General features: G+C 39.8%; 1 protein-coding gene across 2 annotated transcripts in view; it reads left to right on the top strand.

Moving 5' to 3' along the window:
* The window catches only part of LOC127426267 (FYVE, RhoGEF and PH domain-containing protein 5-like), a 65,886-nt gene extending 42,337 nt beyond the window's left edge, over positions 1–23,549 (top strand). The window contains exons 12-21 of one of the 2 annotated variants that reach the window (XM_051672950.1): positions 7,019–7,087; positions 14,364–14,447; positions 14,598–14,677; positions 14,778–14,871; positions 15,277–15,414; positions 15,957–16,059; positions 17,811–17,947; positions 19,370–19,498; positions 20,941–21,095; positions 21,405–23,549. In XM_051672950.1, coding sequence (XP_051528910.1) covers positions 7,019–7,087; positions 14,364–14,447; positions 14,598–14,677; positions 14,778–14,871; positions 15,277–15,414; positions 15,957–16,059; positions 17,811–17,947; positions 19,370–19,498; positions 20,941–21,095; positions 21,405–21,441 — 1,026 coding nt within the window. In that variant the 3' untranslated portion in view covers positions 21,442–23,549. The remainder of the gene's footprint in view (positions 1–7,018; positions 7,088–14,363; positions 14,448–14,597; positions 14,678–14,777; positions 14,872–15,276; positions 15,415–15,956; positions 16,060–17,810; positions 17,948–19,369; positions 19,499–20,940; positions 21,096–21,404) is intronic. The other variant, XM_051672951.1, reaches the window with a different exon arrangement.
* Positions 23,550–24,675: the final 1,126 nt, after the last annotated feature.

Consider the following 24,675-nt stretch of genomic DNA (forward strand, 5'->3'; position numbering starts at 1 on the left):
CACCCTAACCCCCAACGAACACCCCTGTGGTCACAAATAGATACAAACATAATAATCATATATAATTAAAACAAAACATCTCTCTCCCCAGTCCCTCCACAAGAGTCCCCCAAAAACACCAAGTAATTACCCCACTTCCTGTCGAACAAGTTCTGAACCCCCAGCCTTCTGCTTGCCATCCCTTCAAAAGCAGCCACTCTGGAAATGAGGGCGCCCTATCCAACTTACATCCCCTTAAAATAATTTGCCTGCCCACCACAATGCTGGTCAGAACCCAGTTTTTATGTGTTTATCCCCAAAATTTATGACCACCCCATTGCTTAAAATACAGAGTCTGGGGCAGAGTGAAATTCGAGTGCCTAAAACGTCACACAAAAAACTCTAGACTTTCAACCAAAATTCCTGGATCTTAACACACCCCCAAAAAGCATGGGTTGTGTCTCCGTCTTTTGACTGGCATCGCCAGCAGGTAGGTGTGTCTTTTAAGACCAAGCCTATACAATCTAGAGGGGCTCCAATAGAATCTATGTAAAATCTTAAATTGCATAAGGTGCACCCTTGCATCTCTAGATGCAGACTTGACATTTTTTAGAATCCTAGCCCACACCCCCTCCTCCAATACCAAATTGAAATCTTTCTCCCATAATCTCTTGAGAAAAGTTGAAGCTCCGTCCCCCAGACTCTGAATTAGCAGGGAGTAATACAATGATGCCTCATGACCTTTTCCAAAAGCTGTAATCACCTCTCCTCGAGTATCTACCGCTTTAGGGGGTGTGTGTGCCTCTCCCAAAAACAATAAAGAGCAGGTGGCACAGCTGTAAATACCTATAACACTGAGATCTGGGAATCCCAAAATGTTGAACCAAATTTTCAAAAGATCTCAACACTCCACTCTCATATAGGTCACTGAGTGTATTAACCCCCCTCATAATCCAGTCTGACCAGCAGAAAGGGGACTTATTAATGCGTAATTTTGGGTTCAGCCATATGCTCGAGGCAACATTTAAATAAATGTCCAAATTAAACACTTTGGACACTTTTGTCCATACCAAGTGCAAATGCGAGATAACGGGGTGTAATTGAACTTTTCCGACTAGTTTGATAGACAGGCTTTGCAATGGCAAAATAGGGGAAGGAACTTCCTGTTCAATACAAAATCAGGGAGGGGCTCTCTCAGGTGGAAGTGACCAGTGAGCCAAATGTCTGAGACCGAATGCATGATAATAAAACAAAATCTTGGGTAGGCCTAGCCCACCTATGTCAATCGGTCTATGAAACTTATTAAAATCTAATCTTGGATGCTTATCATCAGAAGGACTTCGCTATGTAATCAAATTGCTTGAAGTAAGAGAGGGTGACATCTATAGGGAGAGATTGTAACAGGTAATTACATTTTGGAATGCTATTCATTTTAATAACATTAACCCTCCCAATCATAGATAAATGTAATGAAGCCCACCTGCCCACATCACTCGAAAAAAATTAACTAACTAAACCAGACAAATTTGCTGGGAATAAAATGCCCAAATACTTAATGCCCTTTTTGGGCCACTGGAAAGCCATTACTGGGCAGTATGCTGTCAGAGCCAAAGCTTCAGATTTAGACCAATTGACTCTGTATCCTGAGAACTTAGAAAGGAATTAATAATTCTGTGGAGGCAAGGCATAGATCTAGTAGGTTCGGAGATGAATAATAAAATAACATTTGCGTAAAGCAAAAGCTTATGCACCACACCTTCCTGCCACCACCCCTGGAAAATCATCCTCTTTTCTTATCGCGGCTGCTAATGGTTCCAGGGCAAGTCAGAACAATAATGGGGAAAGAGGGCAACCCTGCTGGGTGCCCCTATCCAGAGTAAAATAATCTGAAATTAATCAATTTGTTTGTACCGTCACTACCGGGTGTCTATAAAGTAACTTGATCCATCCAATAAAAATATTCCCGAACCCATATATTTCCAAAATCTTAAAAAGATAATCCCATTCTACCATATCAAACACTTTTTGGCGTCAAGTGAGATGGCAGCGACCGGAGTCCAATCATGCCCCGTCAATGTTAATCCTTATTAATATTCTATTGATTTTTGATAATTGATAATTATCTTTGATTGAATTTGAATGATCAATAAGCTAGTGTTAATTTTAATTAATGTTTCATCGATGTTAACAATTAACGACTATCTTTGATAATTGTTGATTTAAAGGATTAAAAAAAGCTAACATTGATTCTCATCAATGTTCTATCGATTTTAATAATTAATAATTATCTTTGATAATTATTAATTATTGCTAATAACCAAACTTGCTCCTAAATGTAGCACACTACATTTACTGGAGTCCCATATGAGGTTTTAATGAGTTAGATCCAATTAATTAATTTAAATATTGATTAATAACTACAGAAATAATTATTAATTATTTCTGATAGTAACACTGATCTAAACAACCAGTAAAGCCCTACAATGGCCACTCCAGAACCTTCAACTTTTTCTGCTGTAACCACTGGAGGGTCAACTTGGCCTTGTGCTTAGGGTCATTGTCGTGCTGGAAAGTCCAAGGGTGTCCCATGCGCAGCTTTCGTGCAGAAGAATGCAAATTGTCTGCCAGAATTTTCAGATAACATGCTGCATTCATCTTGCCATCAATTTTCACAAGATTCCCCGTGCCTTTAGAGCTCACACACCCCCAAAACATCAGTGAGCCACCAACATGCTTCACAGTGGGGATGGTATTCTTTTCACTATAGGCCTTGTTGACCCTTCTCCAAACATAGCGCTTATGGTTGTGACCATAAAGCTCTATTTTGGTCTCGTCACTCCAAATGACAGTGTGCCAGAAGCTGTGAGGTGTGTCAAGGTGTTGTCGGGCATATTGTAACCGGGCTTTTTTGTGGCATTGCCGCAGTAAAGGCTTCTTTCTGGCAACTCGACCATGCAGCTCATTTTTGTTCAAGTATCGTCGTATTGTGCTCCTTGAAACAACCACACCATCTTTTTCCAGAGCAGCCTGTATTTCTCCTGAGGTTACCTGTGGGTTTTTCTTTGTATCCCGAACAATTCTTCTGGCAGTTGTGGCTGAAATCTTTCTTGGACTACCTGACCTTGACTTGGTATCAAGAGATCCCCGAATTTTCCACTTCTTAATAAGTGATTGAACAGTACTGACTGGCATTTTCAAGGCTTTGGATATCTTTTTATATCCTTTTCCATCTTTATAAAGTTCCATTACCTTGTTACGCAGGTCTTTTGACAGTTCTTTTCTGCTCCCCATGGCTCAGTATCTAGCCTGCTCAGTGCATCCATGTGAGAGCTAACAAACTCATTGACTATTTATACACAGACACTAATTGCAATTTAAAAAGCCACAGGTGTGGGAAATTAACCTTTAATTGCCATTTAAACCTGTGTGTGTCACCTTGTGTGTCTGTAATAAGGCCAAACATTCAAGGGTAAATACACTTTTGATCAGGGCCATTTGGGTGATTTCTGTTATCATTATGATTAAAAAAGGAGCCAAACAACTATGTGATAATAAATGGCTTCATATGGTCACTATCCTTAAATAAAAGACAGTTTTTTTTGCATGATCAGTCATATTTTCTAAATCAATGCCAACATTTCACAATTTCTGACAGGGTATGCAAACTTTTGAGCACAACTGTATCTAGCCAAAAACTTCCCTGCTTTGTCCCCTGACTCAAAGTATGACTGTCTTTCCCTGAATAGCCAAAACTCCACCTTCCGTGACAAAATAGTATTATATCTGTATTTCAATCTGGTCAATTCTCTGAGGCCATCAGACAACATTCAGTGCTTCAGCTCTGCCTTGGCACTTTTAATATTCCCTTCCAACTCCACGAGTTCTCCTGCTTTGGATTTTTTGATGAATGAGGCACACTGTATTATCCGACCCCTAAGAACCGCCTAAAGTGCCTCCCAAGCTATGCCCACAGGGGAAACTGAGGACCAGTTGGTCTCCATATAATCATTGATTTCAGCCTTTTAACATTTGTTGAAAATCAGGATTTTGCAAAAGGGATACATTAAGGTGCCAACTATATGATTTCTTTTTCTCCGTATGTGGCAACACCTCTAAACTTACCAGGGCGTGATCTGAGTCTAAGATGTTTCCAAATGAACAATCAACAAAAGATGAAATGAGGGACTTAGATATAAAAAAAATCTATTCTAGAATAAATCTTATGTACAGATGAAAAAAATGTATAGTCCCTACCAGATGGGTTCAAAAGTCTCCAAATATCTGTAAGACCAAGATTTTTACACATCCTATGAAGCATCAATGATGCTTTAGGGGGCTTACACACTTTTGCTTCACTATGATCAATGACTGAATCCATCAGAAGATTAAAGTCTCCTCCCAATATTATATCATGAGGGGTGCCAGCGGCTTGCAACATCCCTTCAATAAAAATAAAATTGCCCTGATCATCAGCATTAGGTGCGTAAATATTAGCCAAAATCAAGTTATTTTTGCACCTGAATTTCTGCTAAAACAATAATGGCTCTTCTTAATTTATCTTTAATCTGTTCGAGACATTTAAATTGTAGATGTTTACTTATCAATGTAATGACTCCCCCGCTCTCATGCCAGCACTAAAGAAAACATGTCCACCCCATATTTTCCCAAATTTTTCAGCTTCCTGCGGGGAAAGATGCGTTTCTTGAAGAAACACTATATCATACATTATTTCTTATGTTTAAGAAAATAAATAACCTTCCTTCTTTTTATGGGCTGCCCCAACCCATTCACATTCCATGTGGAGAGAGACAATCCACTCATATTAACATTTGACATTTTGACATATTAGAGAAAATAGATTGTGTGTCAAAAATAAAATTATTAAGACCACATTCCAACATTAATGCAACACTCAAACCCCGAACTTCCCTCTGAACCAAACAAACAGAAAAAAGAAAAATGTGTGCATTAAACCCGTGCCAACCGGCATCCATCCCTCTAAACTCAAACAGCCCATGTACGCCTACAAGAACCCCAGTGACAACTTTGCCGTCGGATTGCTCAAGTCCGGTGCTTCTATACTAATTTTGTGAGACAGAATTACATAACATAAATTACTCCACAAAACAAGCTCCAGCCAATAGGAGGCATAAACACAAGGAACATGCAGATTCATCCACAACTGTCCTGAAGGAGTGTTATTCCACAAAACAAACTCCAGCCGCTAGGCAGAACCAGCACAAAAAGAAACAAAATTGCTCCCAGCTTCTTCAGACTGTCAAGTGTATATTTAGCGAGTCAGGTTCACTTGGGGGCCATATTAGAAACACCAAATGGCTTACTCACCCCATTGTCTCTATGAAAGACATTGCTTGCTGTGGACATGTAAATAATTTGCGGCCATCCTTAGTATCTTTTCTCAGTTTGGCTGGAAGCATCAGTGCAAAAGCGATCTTCTGTTAATGTAAGAGATTCTTGCTTGAATCGATGTCGAATTCGCAAAGTCTGGGAACAAGAAAATGTTTTGGTTCTTCCAAGAAAGCCTTCCTTTACTCCTCGCCACGCGCAACACGAGATCTTTATCAGATGATCTCAGAAATTTGGCCAGAATTGATCAGGGCCTGTCTCCCTCAGTGGATCTCCGAGCCGGGACTCTGTGAGCTCGCTCGATTTCCAGCTTATGGCCTTTTATATCGAGCAGACTCGGGAAGAGCTCGTCTAGGAAGTTCACCATATCTCGACCTTCCTCATGCTTAATTCGGATGTTGTTTCGTCGATTACGATTCTCCAAATCCTCCAGTTTTTCCCAAACGTGTTCCAAATCCACTTTGGTCGCTAGCGGATTAGCAGCTAATTCCCTCCCCGAAGACTCCAGATAATCGATCCGTCTCTCGGCGTCTGAAAATCTTGTAATCAACTCAGAGAATTTCGTCTTCATGGAAGTGATCGACGTATTACAGCAAGATCTTCCAAATCTGCAACAACTTTCATCAGCATTGCCGACACATTCATCAGTTCACGCCGGATTTCTATCAGTTCACCGTCCGAATTGAGTCCGGGGCTTTCGGTCTGTTGCTCCGAAGAATCAGCCCGAGCACGTAAGTGTCTTTTAATATCTCCAGAGCCCAAGGATTTTGAATTTTTTGACATATTGTCTTCCTAGAACAGTTATGTATCAGGGATGTATCGAATCTCATCGGTTTATGACACAAATAGTAATACAATTAGCAAAGTGTGCAGAGCTCGTCGTTTACACGTCCGCTTCTCGCATGGCGTCATGTGACTCCCTTTAATAACACATCTTGGGGGCCTGGGTAGCTCAGTGGTAAAAGACACTGGCTACCACCCCTGGAGTTCGCTAGTTCGAATCCCAGGGCGTGCTGAGTGACTCCAGTCAGGTCTCCTAAGCAACCAAATTGGCCCGGTTGCTAGGGAGGGTAGAGTCACATGGGGTAACCTCCTCGTGGTCGCCATAATGTGGTTCGTTCTCGGTGGGGCGCATTGTGAGTTGAGCGCAGATGCTGCAGTGAATGGCGTGAAGCCTCCACACGTGCTATGTCTCCGTGGCAACGCGCTCAACAAGCCACGTGATAAGATGCACGGATTGATGGTCTCAGACGCGGAGGCAACTGGGATTCATCCTCCGCCACCCGGGTTGAGGCGAATTACTACGCAACCACGAGGACTTAAAAGTGCACTGGGAATTGGGCATTCCAAATTGGGTGAAAAAGGGGAAACAATACCCCCAAAAAAAAAAAAAAACACATCTTGATGCACCTGGATTCTGTTCCATTTGTTGCATTGCATCTTTAACACATCTTTACCTTTTTAATGTAAAAAGGTTTTCGGTCTGAACGGCCCCTTAGAATTTTGGAACAGAGCCTGTATTTACACTCAATCCAAAGTTTCAGTAGGTATGTTTACTGTTGTTTTTACTGCCTGTAAAACCTGAAAGATTAGTAACTGTTAGTAGACATCAAAGGGTCAAATGAAAAAAAAACACACACCCGTAGCTCACTTGTACTTCTGTGTTTTTCAGGTTTTTGTCAAGGAGGGCACTCTGATGAAGGTCTCTCATAAAAGCCGGCAGCCCAGACACCTCTTCCTGGTACCTTGTCATGCTTCTCTTCTTTTTTACATCCCCTCAAATGGGTGGCTTCATGGCTGATTGAAGCTCACCTGACTCTGATTGTGTCCTCTCTAAATAAATTTATATGAGAGTTAAAATAGTATTGATTAGACCATTTGGCAGACTGAGGCAATGACTCATCTTTCAGTTATAATCTATTTATATTCTTAGATTCATAATAACTGCACAAGTTTGATTTGATGCCTTGTTGCATTCTGATATGTGTCAGAATTCAATGCAATTGTAATATTAGCGTAAATTGTCTTCTTTTACAGTCAGTTTTCTCTCTCAGGTCAAGTGCTGTCATAGTAGATTATGTCTGAAGAGAATCTTGCTGGGCACATTAGTTAAAATGAGCTAAATTGTCATCGTTTCTCGCTTGCTTCCTGGGTTACATCCAGTTTAATGACACAGACGTTTGAAGGTAACTCTATCGCCCCCTTAAGTACTGAGGTTTATTACATGCAAAGTAACGCAAGAATGTTAAATATGTACAATGGGACCAGATATTTGCAATGCATTGGCCAAGCATTCGTGTCTGCATTTGCATACTTGCGTGGGGTATGTTTCTGGCCTTATTTAGTTATTAGTTATTACTTCCAAAACAATCTGTTTAAAGTTCCTAGGCAGTAAGCAAGATGGGATACATGTATCTCAAGTGTATGTGTGACTGTGAATTGCTCCAGATACTGGAGGCTACATTAGCTGTACAACAAGGCCACTCCCACCCCTCTCTTTGCCACTCTTGTTTTCGAGGGTCCTACTTCCCCTCAGGATGTCTGCTGTAGGTCATTGGATGGCAACTTCCTGTGCACGGACTGTACTGACAGCACACTGAGGACTAGGCCTAGAGAACAACAGATCAACAGCACTGAGGGACTACAGCTGAAAAACAACACTAAAACATTTGACTGAACAGATGATTCAGTTGTGTCATGTCATCACTGAAGTAACACTTGGTTATTTTTCACTCGGGTAGTATTTCTGAATACTTTAATGATGTCATGAGAAGAAAGAGATTTTCTTTCCTATGGGTATGGAAAGAAATTGTTCTCTCTTGCAAACACATCCCTCTCTCTGCCTGTTTTATCTAATACCACACACGTAAATAACCTCCCTGGTAACGATGACTCTCAGAGATCCGGATCTTATTTATGGAGTATTAAGTGAATCGGCTCAAAATATGCTGCCAACCAACCATCACTCACACACTGATGCCCAATGACCTTTTCCTCAGTCAAAACCACCCATCACTGCACATACTGATCTTCCACTACTGGCCAACAAAAATCACACTCAAAAAGTACTATATATTTGAAGGACTGCTTCTGGCTCTGAAATATGTGTCTCAAAGGCTAGAAGAGGGATCCCTCAATCATGGAAAACCTATCAGGGAATTTGGAATAATTTCCAGGGCTGAAACAATTATAAAAATGAGCAAAATCTTTAAAATCATGGAAATTTCTAAAGGGAATAGACATTTTTCTTCTGTTCTGCATGGGAGATGGGAAAGCTGAAATCTTCCATTAAGCTGCATTCAAAACTCAGTACAGTGTCTGTCTTAATAGAGTCATCTGGACAAAAATGTAATTGTTTAAACATAAACATTTAGTAATTCTAAAGATTGGTACCTGACATATAAATGAAAATCTGCCCTTGCATCCTTTTTCAGTAATTATGAACAATTGAAAAGGTCATGGAAATTCATTGGTCAAAATGTACGGGAACCCTACTGTGTAAGACACATCTGGACTGAGCTATATTGAATGAGAAATTAAAGGGATTGTTCTCCCAAATAAGAAAATTCTGTTGCCATTTACTCACTCTCATGTCATTCCAAACCCATATTCTTTCTTCAGTGAAACCCAAAAGGAGATGTTTGTCAAAATGTTTGAGATTAGAGATTCAGTCCCCATTTAGATTCATTGTAAAGTAAAGAGATCAATGTTAACATTCTTCAGAAATTGTCCTATTACATTCCACTGAAAAAAAGAAAGTTATACCAACATTGTCTTGTAATTATTCATAAGAGATGACTTTTATTCCCATAGACACCAACCAATCAACACGTAGAATTTAAAATCGATACAATACAGGCATCCAAATTTAGCTAGACTCCTAGTCAACACTTTATTTTAAGAAAGAAATTCTGTGCCAAATTTGGTTACTAATTAAATATTTTTAATGCATAACAAATGATTATTTACAGTATGTCAATAACCTGTTGTAACAAAGATCCCGAGGTTCAGGGAATAAGGAAGTGGGAGATGGCGTTTCCAAGACAGGAATGTCCTTTTAATTAACACTCAAAAGCACATTCGCTTCAAGTGCAGCAGTATAGCTTCAACATAAACATATACGGCAGCGACCAACACACACGAAGCTTATCAGCTGGGCTCTCCCTCGTCTGTGGACTGAGTCGCCTTTTATGTCCCCCCATCTCACTGCAAACAAAGAACAGTCATTAGCGATCATTCAACCCAGGTGGAAATCCATACCACTTTCTCTCTCCCTCAGACGAACACTTGACCACACCCCCATCTCCACATACCCCCACCAACCAACTCAGGCTGGGGAACTGTCCGGCCTGCCTACTCCCAACCCCCACCCCCTTTCCTGGAGAGGAAGTCTGCGACAGCCATCTGCGCCCCTGGCCTGTGGACCACCTTGAACTTAAACGGCTGAAGTGCCAGATACCAACGGGCGATCCGGGTGATGGTATCCTTCATGCTGTGGAGCCACTGGAGTGGTCCAAACAGAGGGTGAATGCTTGTCACGGAGTGTGAGGACCGCCCATTTGATGGCCAGGCACTCCTTTTCTATGGTGCTGTACTTAGTCTCTCTCGTTGAGAGCTTCCGACTAATGTACAGCACGGGGCGCTCCTCCCCATCCACCACCTGGGACAATACCGCCCCCAGCCCCCTGTCCGAAGAGTCCGTCTGCAAAACAAAAGGGAGAGAGAAGTCAGGAGAATGTAGAAGTGGCCCGCCACATACATAGTGCAGCTTTCACCTGCGTATAAGCTTGTTGGCATGGCTCCATCCACTGGACTGGATCGGGTGCCCCATTTTTGTAAGATCAGTCAGCGGGCAGACGAATAATTAGGCACAAACCTACGATAATAGCCAGCCAGCCCCAGGAACTGTCTCACCTCCTTTTTGGTCTTAGGTCTCGGACAGGCTGCAATCGCTGCGGTTTTATCAATTTGGGGACGCACCTGTCCGTAACCCAAGTGGAAGCCCAGATACCGTTCTTCCACATGCCCAGTTCTTTGGGTTTGCCATGAGTCCCTCTTGTCTCAACACCCTAAGGACAGCCCTCAGATGCTGCAGGTGCCGCTGCCAATCGTTACTGTAAATAATAATATAATCTAGATAGGCAGCAGCATAAGCAGAGTGCAGTCTGAGGAATCGGTCCATTAGTCGCTGAAACGTGGCCGGGGCCCAAACAAACGAACAGAAGCATCACAAATTGGTGTAATCTGAATGGAGTGGAAAATGCCGTCTTTTCACGGGACATGGGAGTTAAGGGGATCTGCCAATATCCCTTAAATCCAGTGTCGAATAAAAGCAAGCCGCACCTAACCAATCAAGCAGTTTGTCAATCCGAGGCATTGGGTACGCATCAAATTTAGACATTGACTTTTCTATAATCCACATGTGTGGAGTTTTACTCTCAGGTCAAGAACATATTGAATTTCATTTTCGCCCATACAATAATTTGAATGGGCAGAACCCTGTGGAGGCTTGCGGGACCTCTCACACTGCAAATAATAGGGGCTTGAGCCACTTGTCCCAATTTCAAGCGTCTTCGTGCACAAACTTACGAATCTTATTCTTTAGTGTCTGATTAAATAGTTCGACCAAGCCATCCGTTTGGGGGTGGTAAATGCTGGTTTGAATCGATTTAATCCCCAGTAATTCATACAGTTCACGTAGTGTACATGATATAAACGTTGTGCCCTGATCAATGAGGATTTCTTTCAGAATCCCCACTCGAGAGATTATTCTGAAGAGTGCCACTGCAACACTTCGTGCTGAGATGTTGCGCAGAGGCACTGCTTCCGGATATCGTGTTGCGTAGTCCAACAGAACCAACAAAAAGTGATGCCCGCGTGCCGTCTGCTCTAATGGCCCAAAGAGGTCCATGCCAATTAATTCGAAGGGGACCTTGGTCAAAGGAAGGGGGCACAATGCCGCTCTTGGGGTGGCCAACGGATTCAACAGCTGACATTCACGGCATGCCGTACACCATCTACAAACATCCCTGTGAATGCCCAGCCAATAGAAACGGGCCATTAGACATTTCAATGTTTCTCCCTGCCCTAAGTGACCCGCCATCGGATTATAATGAGCTGTCTGGAATAACAATTCCCGATGTCTCTTTGGTACTAACAATTGGGTTGTATCCTCTTTTGTCTGAGCATCCTGCATCACTCAATACAACCGATCTTTAATAATAAAACAATACGGGTAGGAAAGAGCAATGTCTGGCCGGAGGCATTGACCATCAATCACTTCCACTTGATTGAAGGCATGCCTAAGGGTTTCGTCTTGCGTCTGCTCCAGAGGGAAATCCCTCACAGGGATTCCCCTAAGGACAGGGGAAGCCGCGGTTTCCCCCTCCCTTACATCATCCGGACATGGAGCTGACATAGACGGCCTCGCTCAGCGTCAGGGAGCGGAACCGTTGGCGGTGTTGTTCCGGGCTTCGCCAACCCATTGCAAGATGGCTTTCCTTAAGGCAGTAGTCCAGGAGGTTAACGACCGGCAGCTGTTGGGCCATTAATTGTGCCTCCCCGGTCAGCAGCGGCAGGAGATGGACTGCCCACTGTGTACGTGGCCATTTCTAGGCATTGACCGTGTGTTCGAACAGCTCCAGGAACGCTTCCATGTCATCCTGAGCCCCCATCTTGGCTAGCATCTCGTATAGGCCCGCTGCTGCCAGGGCCACAGTGGATGCCCCCTCCTGGGGCAACATGCTCCGCAATGCCCGCCGGTCCTCTGCTTGGGCCTGGAGGAGAGCCTCAAAGCTCTGTTCCTGCTCCTTCCACAGCTCCATGAGGCCCTGATGTTGGGTCTGTTGGATACTGGTGAGGGCCTTGATGATTTCCCCCAGCGGCAAGGATTCCATAGCAGCGTATCTTTCCTCCTTTTCTCTCAGGTTTCGGCACCAGTGTAACAAAGGTCCTGAGGTTCAGGTAATGAGGAAGCGTGAGATGGCAATTCCAAGACAGGAATGTCCTTTTATTTAACTTACAAAAACACGTTCACTTCAAGCGCAATGGTATTGCTTCAACATAAACATAAACGGCAGTGGCCAGCACACACGTAGATTCTCAGCTGGGCTCTCCCTCATCTGTGGACTGAGTCGCCTTTTATCTGCCCCCATCTCACTGCAAACAAAGAACAGTCATTAGCAATCATTCAACCCAGGTGGAAATCCTTACCAATTTCTCTCTCCCTCAGACGAACGCTCAACCACACCCCCATCTCCACACCTGTTATATGCTTCCCTTGTCTTGTTCCAAACCTCATCTTTTCTTTCTTTCGTGGTACAAGGGCTGCATTAACACAAAGGCCAGTGGCTGAAGGGGGTGCCCACAACACCCGTTTCTCCCCCAGCCGCGTTCACAGGAGGAGCATATGTAAACGTGTTCAGCAGGAGATGGTAATATAGGGCATTTTATATGAAGGGCACTGTGGGATGTGGACGACACTCAAAGGGACGTTCCAAACTAAAGTAAGAAAATAAATATTTCATGAATGCCCCTTCCACAAGACTATTAGCGAAGGGTACATTAATACAGTAATACCATGCTCCCTTCATAGTGCTCATATCAACAGCTCTGTCCTTCAGAGTGAGTAGGACATAGGGATGATCACTTTCCATTGGAATTTGAACATGTAGATGGTGCACAACACTGAAAGCCGTCTGTGTAGCACATCATCATAGAGTAATACCGTTCCTCCCCACCAGACGACTGGCAAGGGCGCTGCAGATTGGTGTGTCCCAGGGCCTTGCGGTACCTTAATACGGCCCTGCGTGGTACACAACTGTGATTTGCCTATAAAAAAAATTATGTTTGAGTAAGGGATTAGACTTTATTTAGACTTAGAAAAAATCATAATAACATTGTTCACTCATTTATTTATTTTTCTCTTTATTATTTCTCATGATTTCGCCATCTTGTACTGTTATTAAAACTTATCATGAGACCTGGTTGGTTTTATGGGTTTGGAATGACTTGAGGGTGATGTCAGAATTTTCATTTTTGGGCAAACTAACACTTTAACTGTTACCATTATTTGTCTACAGTAGTACTGTAAGAGATGTGGTGCAGTTTTATTAGTGTCTTGTTTTTGTGGTTATAATAAATGTGTCAAAGCCCTATGGAACTCATAGGTGGGACTTCTAAGTTGTTGTTTCTTTTCCAAGTTTCCAAGAGTGGTCCTTTCTCCAGGGATACACACAATAGGAGAACTGTTAGCATTTTAGTTAACAGCAGTATTGTTGTTTGACATCACATTCTCAGCTGTTTCACAGTTGTTGTGGCTGTTATTGTTGATGTTTTTGTTGTCTCTGTCCTGCTGCCTCCACCCAAAATACTTTCTCAGAAGTGTTTCGGAATGAATTCCTGGACCCTGCCTGTGAACTGCGGATGTTTGGGGCACACACATTGCATGTCTGATTATGTCACCACTTTTGTTTGGAGCTATATATGTAGCGCAAACACAATGGTTTGAAGTGTGTGGCTAGCCTGTTTGTGGGCGTGAGTTTGTGTTCTTAGCACAACTACATCATTGTCAGTACTAGAGCAAAGAAAATAACCCATACGCTGTTTTTATCAAGCACACCCCACTATATTTAACATGTGAATTGCTTTCTTGAGAATTGAACTGAACACTCTAAGTTTGGGTGTATTGAGATGGACAGGAATAGAGAAGATTGGCGTGAAAGCTATTTAAAGCCTTTACCACCCCCTTGTGGTGGACATAAACATTACAGAAAAGGACATAACATACATTACATTATACTGATGAATCTAGAAGTTAATTAAAGCAGTAAGCCACAAGAGGTCATGGTCTATAGTGATTTAATCATTGGCAAGTGTGTTCTGAGGCAGGACATGAAGCAGAGTAGCAACTTGGTGCATTAATACTGTATATACACTACATATTACACTTGTTTATTTATAATTGTGCATAATTACTGCACATAGATCTCATTTGAGTATGTGTGTTTGTGTTTCAGATGAATGACGTAATGCTGTACACCTACCCACAGCAGGATGGCAAATACCGATTGAAGAACACACTGACTCTAAGTGGGATGAAGGTAAGACAGTATTGCCAAGTCTCAGGTGATCAAATATAGTTAGCACGGTTGGTTGACTCCTTTAGATTTGGTGTGATTGAAATTGTATTATTGTGAACTCGTGTGCTGAACTGTGTTTTGAGCTGAAAGTGTGTTGCTGTGTATCTACAGGTCAGTAAACCTGTCATAGACAGTGTGCTCAACACACTCAGGATAGAAGTCAATGATGTTACCATCACCCTTTCAGCAAGGTAAAGGGAATTTCAAAAACCATATGCATGTGTATGTACTGTGTGTACTAGTGTAAAATAGTCACTTTTTATGCACTCTGTCTCTCTCTGTCTCTGATAGTTCTTTAGGAGAGCGAGAAGATTGGTTCCACACGCTGAGCCGGGCTATAGCAGATCACGCCGCAGGTCTTAACACCTTCAGCTGTTCTAGTGAGGTGTGTGTGAAAACTCTCTTACTCTGCATCTAGATGCATTTACTGTAGGTAGAACTGTTTCCCTACAGTTCTAAGTTCAAAGTTTTTGTGTACAAAGATGTAATACAGTTAAAGGTGAAGTGTGTAAATTCTGGGCCACTAGCATCACCAAATGCAATTATAAGAATAATCACTGTTTTAAAGCAGATTTCAAAAATTCCAATATCTACCATTGGTCGTACAAACAGATAATCCTGCCACAAACTCATGCCATTGTTTGAGCAAATGGCTCACTTATAGTTGACTCTGCATTTTAAGCTGGAATACAATAAATAATATTAGAAATTAAGGCTGTTCAACAATTTAATATGGAACGATATTATATTTTGTGTCAAATGGCATTACTGTTTATGTGTTTGCTCACAGGCGAGAGAAAAATTGTGGATGTCTTTAGGAGAGGCTGCACCTGTGCTGGCTCCTGTATCACACGTGATGATGTGCATGAACTGCACTTCTGATTTTAGCCTTACACTGCGACGGCATCACTGCAATGCATGTGGAAAGGTACAACATTGCCACTAGTAGAATAATATTTGATATTCTATTGTCAACAAACTGTAACATCTTCGGAGATATACAGTAGCAATATGTTTAGATTTACACTGAAGTACTCAGAAGTAGTCTTTAGTGGCCCCAAAAAGTATTTGGACAATTGAGCTACACTTAAAAGTTTTCAGTATTACACTGATGTATTTTTATGTTTCGAAAGAAAATGTAATATATTTTAACATTTTATTTGAACAATCACCTGAGAAAATTATTATAATTTTTCTAACCTCTAGAGTGCACAGTTTTCCATTATATTTGATAGAATTTTGAGTAAATGTTTTAAGTAATTTTCAGCAATTTTGCGTTCATCTCATTTGCTATCAGTAAATTGTATTATATCATAAATTTCAGCATTATATTATGTATATAATATGATATATACAAGCCCTCTCTTGATACTGGCATTAGTCTTTGAAAATTCCATATCAATCAACCACTAATAATTTTTACATCTCTACTCTCTTACCATTCATTTTTATTATTCCTCTCATTCTTAGGTAGTGTGTCGTTCCTGCTCACGGAACAGGTATCCACTGAAGTATCTGAAGGACAGGATGGCTAAAGTGTGCGACCACTGCTATGCCGAGCTCAGAAAGAGAAGCAAGTCTGAGTGAAAACAATTTTATACAGACGTTAGAAACATTTTCCTGGGAACACACTTACTAGGAATACTTTAGGAAGTCTTCTGTTTTAAACGGAATTTAGGGTTATGAATGGTACAAAAATTTTTAATTTGGACTGTTCACTTTCATTGGATGCTGATTGGTGTGAACCAGGGTGCAAATTACACATTGACATTCAGGGGGTCTCCGTTTTTTTCCCTCCGCGTGGGGGTGGGGTGGGGGGGGTGTTGACGGACATGGACCCTAGTAACAGATTTTGGAAACACAGGCAACAAAATATTTTTATAAAGACATTATATTATAATAATTACAACTATAATTTCATATAATAGAATATATAATACATTTTAAGGTATTTTTCCTTTAGGCGCAACTTGTGAATGAAGGAAAAGCAATGCCTGGGGAAATGGGAAAAATGATGCAGAAAAACATTTCATGCTGTTTTGGAGAAAAAAAAAGAATGGAAATATGACAGATTTTGCACTTTTCTCTATACTCTTTGCGAACTTTCACACAATGTACTCATTGAAATTTGAGACACTTTGTTAAAAACAGAAATTCTATCATTTTCGGGACACACTGTTTGTCTCGCACATCCACAAGTGTTCGACTGCCAAGTTTCTAAAAACTTTAAAATGTTGAGATGCTGCTGACTACAGTAGGCGTACTTCGCTGGTGATCGTGTTTCATGCCCTTGTAGGATTTTTGGATGATACTTTACTTGTTGAGCTTCGATGATTATAAAATTCCACCATACAAAGAGTGCAAATGATGTGTTAAACGTCCTGTGTATGAGTGAGCGTGAAAGAGAGAGAGAGAGACGAAAAGAGCAACGCTGCTGCTCAGATCTTGATCAGATCCACATATTCATTCATTGGGGGGCCTGGGTAGCTCAGTGCTAAAAGACTCTGACTACCACCCCTGGAGTTCGCTAGCTCGCTAGTTCGAATCCCAGGGCGTGCTGAGTGACTCCAGCCAGGTCAACCAAATTGCAACCAGATTGGACCGGTTGCAAGGGAGGGTAGAGTCACATGGGGTAACCTCCTCGTGGTCGCCGTAATGTGATTCATTCTCAGTGGGGCGTGTGGTGAGTTGAGCGTGGATGGTGTGAAGCCTTCACACACGCTATGTCTCCATAGCAACACGCTCAACAAGCCACGTGATAAGATGTGCGGGTTGATGGTCTCAGATGCAGAGGCAACTGGGATTCATCCTCCGCCACCCGGATTGAGGCGAATCACTACGCAACCACAAGGACTTAAAAAGCGCTCCGGGAATTGGGCATTCCAAATCAGGTGAAAAGGGAAAAAACAATATATATATATATATATACATATATATATATATATATATATATATATATATATATATATACATATTCATTCATTACTACAGCATTAAAAAATGTGTTGAATCACAAAATTGTATTGTAAAAATCACATGATTTTAAATGAGACCCCCAAGAATATGCAAATTAGCTTTCCAGGGGGTCTCCTGTTGCATTCAGGAGTGCAGACCCCCCATAATTCACACCATGGTCTGAACCATTTTATATTTAAATTTATTTGAATTATTTTTGAAGCTATTATCTGTGACTTGTTCTCAATACTGCTTATTTTCTCTTTCTCTACAAAGATCAACAAAAAAGTGCAAGTTCCATTTTAAACATTTAAAAAAATTGACTGCTGCCTGGGTAATGTCAGTGTTGATTTCTCTGTTTGCATGTAGGTGGTAATATTCCTGGAACATGTGGGAGCACTAGTCCTCGCACACACCAGGCCAGCAGGCCTCTCTCTGCTGTGTTCCAAAGTCTACAGCCCCCCAGCCTATGGAGAAACAGAAAGAGCACCTCACCTCTCACACAGGTACGCACTCACATACATACAGGGCCCTATTTTAAGAGCACAAGCAATAAGCACAACGCAATGCCTTAAGTCATAAGCGCAAAGTCAATGGGCATGGCCATGGTTTTTTGGTATTTTCGTGCAAGCGAGCGCTAAGTCTAAAGCGCAAGTGGGTTTGGCGAAATCGCGTGCGCAAGGCGCTAATCGAGTCAAGGGAAATTCTTCTCCGGCACGTCTCCGTCCTATACAGTCCATTCTCTGTCAAGCACCAGCGATATAAACAAATACAGCACATTCATAAGTTGGTAGTGTAAATGGACTGTATGCAATGGATTAGAAGAATAGAAATATGGATTTACATTATTTTGGGCATTACCTGCATCCTTATTAAATGGGACATGCTTCTTTTATACGCACAGAAAATGTGGTTCATATGAATGTAGGCTCCGTTAAATTACAGAGAATGTAAGTATTATTAATCGTAATCATCTACTGACACAACAAATCATGGCTACTGTTAACAGTGATTGAATCGGCACGCACTTCACTTCTACTGGACGACATTGATTTGAATTTGATTCAAAAATTCATGTATTGAAACAAAAATAATAAACCAAAAATATTTCTAAATTCAAATTACACTTCAAACTAAATGAAAATATAATCAAAATAACAAAGTGGTCAAAAAATCATAATAAATCCAAACATTTTACTCTCTCCAACTTCTTCAGCTAGCCCGAAAGCTGGACCAAAAATTGCACAAGAATTAGCGCTCTCACAAAAATTGGATAAGATGTTGCGCACGGTCGTAGCGTGTTGCACTGCGCTTTGCGCTCTCACGAAAAGAGAGCCCTCAATCTTCTCTCCATTCAAGGAGGTTGCACATCAGACGCAGCAGGCAGACATACAGCATCCTAAAAATCAAACCGTTTATTTCTATGAATGGAAGCACTCTGCCGCCGCCATTTGGCATCCATCGAAGGCTCCTAGCTATGACTTTGTGGGCTGCTTGTTAAAAATTCTTCCCCGCCACTGAGTGCCATTTACATAGTTTACCATTAAATTCGACCCAAAAATCTTTCCAGTCAGGCAAGCTAGCTTACGTTAGCTAAATAAACAGATATGTAACTTGCACCTTAACTAATACAAATCCTAGGAAACAGAGACTTGTAAAATATTACCAGATTTACCAATAAAATAAATTAATTACAATTCATTGCAGTTTATTCTTCCATCAAAATTAGTTTTCTTTATTGGAGAGAGTGTAAAGTTTAAAATCATCCATCTTAAATCTCATCAGAAGTTAACTTTAAACTTGAGCTTGCGCATACATAACTATGCTTTCCATGTGTGGTACCTGTGCTTTGTCCCACCTTTACTCTGTATATACCTAAAATATTAATACACCTTTTGTCTCTACTAAAAACGTATGCTTGTGTGCAGGTGTCTGTTGGTGTAGAAGGGTCCACTATGAGCGGCAGTCTGCAGAGGCGCAAAAAAAGCAAAAGGAAGTGGAAGAGGCTGTGGTTCCTGCTCAAAGACAAGGTGCTCTACACCTTTAAAGCACGAGAGGTGAGGGGGCCCAGAGTCTCCCACACCAGCACTAGATTATTCACACTCACTTATACACATACACCATAATGTAAAATACATTGCATTACTCCTATTGGTACCATATATGGTTGGACATTCATGGAAATTTCTATAGTAAATATAAAATTTTCAAGAAATTGCTATTTGAGAGTGCGATCTCTATAAAAATAATTTTTAAAAATCCTAATCCAGTAATCACAAACGACTGGCAAAGTCATGGAAAATCAGTGGTGAAAAGGCTTGGAAACACCTGACCATAAAAACAAAAAAACAAAGTTGTACTGTACTTCAGCTTATTTAACCCTTAAATGTATAGGAATTTCACCAAACACTCTTACATATTGAAATCTTTAGAGACCCTGCACGTATATCTTTCACAAATGGATCTATAAAATGCCTAGATAGTGTAAAATGTTCCAAATATTTTCAAGATAGTTAGAAAATAATAGAATAAAATATATTTTTATATATTTTGATGTTTTATTTTTCATATATCAAAGAGAAAAAGCAACAGATCAGGACAAATCTAGAACAGGATTAATTACTTTCAAACTGAAATTTCATGAGACGCAACTGGCTGTCAAAAACATTTAGCTACACATAACACATAAAATACACATAAGCTACACATACTGTAATTTACACATAAGTATTTTGTCAGGCACTTATTGAGACTAAATAGATGCACAACTTACATAACTTCAGCGGTACACCCAAATGACAATAGTCATATTATACTGTTCATGTGTTGTACTTGCTATAGTTTACTTCCATGTTGTTTCTTCATCAAATAGCAATGTTAAATGTAACTCAAGTCAATCACTTAAACAACAGCGCCACCTTGAGTAAGGAATAACATGTATAATATGTATGTGTACACGCATATGGGATACTGATAAATCACCATTGTTGATCATTCATTGTTGCACAGAAAATGTACATGATATACAGTAGTATTTATTTGTATGAATATATTAATCATTTCTCTTGTAATAAACAAAGAAATAGATATCCTGTGATAGTAAACTTATATAGATATGAAATAATCATAAAAATATAATTTATGGAAGTGCAAAAAAAATAAATAAAAATAAAAATAAAAAACATCTGGCACTCTTACATACCCAGGGTCTCTAATAACCTTATATACTTTTGGTACTTAAAGCATTATAAACCAAAAAAAACTTTTTTTTTTTTTACACTATTTATAAGAGAGAGATTGAGAAATTCTAAAGAGGTGTGGGCACAACTAAAAAAAAATGGATGAGGTACAGGGTGTGGAATGAGGTCCCGGGTCACTAAAGACCTGCGTATGCGTTTAAGGGTGAAACATTTTTTTTTCTCACATTGGTATTGCCTTGTATAGTGCACATTTGATATCTCTCTTTCTTTTTTTTTGTCTTTTTTTTTTTTGTCTGCAGGATAAGGTGGCATCTGAAAGTCTTCCTCTGCAGGGTTTTACTGTAAAGCTGTCGGATCAATCAGAGGGAGAAGACACAGACAGTGTTTTCCAGCTTTACCATAAAAAAACACTCTATTACACCTTCAGAGCAGATGACCATCATACTGCTCGCAGGTATGACACACAAGCAGATGCACATGGAGCCATGCAAACATAACTCAGAACAAGGGCACATTTACTGCAGCAAAGGACTGCCTACTCACTTGTCAATCAGCCACTGTGCTAAAACAAGGATTTTAAACTTTGCTGGTTGTGTGTGCCTTTAAAAGAATATAACACACACACACACACACACTTTTTCTGTAGGTAGCTTTGGGTGTTCTAAAGCATATTTTCTTTGCCTTTGAATTGTCATGATAATGTATTGTTTATTCAAATTAAATCTCCAGAAAACGATAAAGAAATAAAACCCTTGTTTTGCAGGTGGGTAAATGCAATGGAAGAGGCCACAGTGTTATAGTATCCACCTATTTGCCCGGATGACAACATGACTCGGGCAAGGTTCTCATCTCTTCTGCACAGTTACAGACAGCTTAACCCATTATGGGCTTAAACCTATGACATCACAGTTGCCTGTGCCTGAGAAACCAGCGGAACCACACCATGGATACCTTTGTTTTTATCTTTATATTCTTTTTGGCTGCTGAATTTAAGGAATAAGACCTTAAAATGTGCATAGAGTCCAGGCATGTCATGTTTGGTGCTTTTTTCACTTGCGAGCTGTCCCAAGAGGAGTCCATGTATGCCTCACCTACTTGACTTTACAGACTAATTGAAAAAGTGCCAAATGTAAACACTTCAGTTGCAGAGTGATGTTGCAGTCTGCTCAGGTGCTGTGAATGATTGTTCTAGGACTACTCATCTGTGTGGACAAATAAAAGAGAATGTTCTTTTTTTTTTTACTGTAACTTACTACCTTTCTATATGCAGATAACATTCAGTGCAGTCATTTTATACACTGATGCAGTGAATTATGTACATTTAAAATTAACTTAAGTACAAGACATTTGTTATAGTTTGGATGAATATGATAAGCCTACACAGGTTTGTTATAGACAGTGTATTGTTGATTTCATTTAACAGCAAAATATTTAACATGGCATCCTACCACCTCAGATATCAAGAGTCCATGTTTAATATGCAATGGCACAGTATGATATATTTACATGTTCAATATGGATTTGATACAGAATTGTAGAGCCCAACTGAGGCAAGCTGTACATTTCACTCAAAATAGTCAAACAATTCACAGTGTAATATATTTAATTTGTGGCTATTTTAAGTCATCCTTGTTATCAGATCTTAGTTATTTTCCAGTGGTGCTCCAGCTGACACTGTACCCTTTCAAAAATACCATGGCAACCAAAACTGTGGTTACTTTGTGGCAATTAGCCACTACTGTCAAAAATAAATAACTAAAAATGATAATGATTCTAAAACCTTCTTACACCTTTTTTAGGCTATCCCATGCGTTTTTTGCGATTTTACAATAAGTAGTACTATTTTGGCTATGGTTACCATGGTAATATTTGTGAGGATAGTTGTATTTTTGTGCCTAGAGATGTACTAGCATCACTTCATCTTAGCGCTTGCATTTGTAGGCCACATTCGTTAAAACCTCGATGCAAATCAGTATGCAAATGTTTTGAACATCGTTGGTTTAACGTTTCATTAAAAATGAGAAGGCCTTTTCAAAATGGCCTTTTAGCTATTTTGAACCTCAGATAGTAATGCAGAACATCGTGCTACTTTTCGACTGAACTGATACCAGTTATTTAAATTATGAAAGAGATGCTGTGGACCTGGAAACAAGCTTAGATGGGGAAGCCTTTAGCAGGGGATCTTAAAGCAGCGGTATCTACATGAATGCCAGTAAAAACTAACCAAACTGAGTACTTAATGTTGCAGTGTTATGTACTGAATTTGATTAGCTTGAGAGATTATAACTGCATTGTAAAATGTATTGTGTTTTAAACAGGGCCGTTTCTAGCTAGAAGCTGTATAAGCAGTCATTTAGGGCCCCAGAGCCACCATGGGGTGCTGCAAAGCAAGGTTGAGACCATTCATGGGTGGGGGGTCCCTCCAAGTAGGTTTTTCGTTTAGGGCTCCCATATGCTCTGAAATGATCCTGGTTGTATATATTCATCACACTGGAAAGAACGACGAGATACAGTATCAGTATGACAAGCAATAGTGTTTGTCAATGGCTTGTAGGGTCTATGTTCAAATGAGCATTTTTCTGTTAATTTCCCTAAAGTAGATTGTCTTTAAATGGCTATTACCAGAGATTCTTCTTTTTATATCATGATGTTTCTTTAAAATGTCTTTGACTGTTTTATTTTTAAACAGTTTTCTGTAAAACTCACGTTTCATGTCAAGTGCCAGTATTCATATTCACTCATTTGTATTTGATACTCAAAAGTACAGCCCCTTGGCTTAGAGAGGATGTTTGTATTTGTGGACTTTCATCCCTTTTACTTGCATTATGGAAATTATATAAAGCCCTGAATACAGAAGAAAGAAAAACATATAAATGTACATAATTAAAGGGAGGAAAATGCATCTTAACTTTTTTCATTTTTGTAAACAGAAGCAGTCAGTGTTTTTTTTTTTTTCTTTTATAAAAGCAGCATTTTTAATACTTATTAAGCTATATATATATATATATATATATATACACTACCAGTCAAAAGTTTTGAAACAATTGACCGAAATGTTTCTCATGATCTTAAAAATCTTCTGATCTGAAGGCGTATGCTTAAATGTTTGAAATTAGTTTTGTAGACAAAAATATAATTGTGCCACCATATTAATTTATTTCATTATAAATCTAAAATTTAATTAAAAAAAAAAAGTTTTTGAAACTGATGACTTGGACCAAATAATAAAGAAAAGCAGCCAATAAGTGCCTAACATAGATGGGAACTCCTTCAATACTGTTTAAAAAGCATCCCAGGGTGATACCTCAAGAATTTGAAGAAGAAAATGTCAAGAGTTACATGTCTGCAGATTCTAGGCAAAGGGTGACTACTTTGAAGATGCTAAAATATAACACAGTTTTGATTTATTTTGTATTTTGTTTAGTCACAACATAATTCCCATAGTTCCATTTATGTTATTCCATAGTTTTGATAGATTTACTATTATTCTAAAATGTGAAGGAAAAAAAAAATATAATAAAGAATGAGTAAGTGTTTCAAAACTTTTGACCGGTAGTGTATATATATATATATTAATTACAAGATTGTTTGGCTTAATGTTTGGATTTTTAGCATTATTTTTTATTGATTTACATTAAAAAGAGGGAAAGCAGCTCTGTTGAAACTACTAAACCAGTACACTTGATATCAACTTAATACATTTACGTATGTTTTGGATGAGAACATAATTATATTGCAGAAAGTCCAAGTGATATTAAACACAGTCATCAAAAAGTGATATGATCACATTGCTATGAAATGTTCAAATGGATTCAGACTTCTAACGGATGGTGTTCACTCAATGTGATTTTTACTGCTGCTCAACTAACTTAAAATGACCTAATGCAACACAATTCCTTAGCATTTGGTCTCAGCTTAATTTCATTGTGTTCGAATGTTCACTTAATCCAATTGTGTTGGGACTATGTGAATAATATTTGATGCATCAATGTATCGCTGAAACCGGGCAGAGGATTTTCAGTTCTCAGCATGCT

This window comes from Myxocyprinus asiaticus, chromosome 35 (genome assembly GCF_019703515.2).
Source record: "Myxocyprinus asiaticus isolate MX2 ecotype Aquarium Trade chromosome 35, UBuf_Myxa_2, whole genome shotgun sequence".
NCBI classification, from domain to species: domain Eukaryota; kingdom Metazoa; phylum Chordata; class Actinopteri; order Cypriniformes; family Catostomidae; genus Myxocyprinus; species Myxocyprinus asiaticus.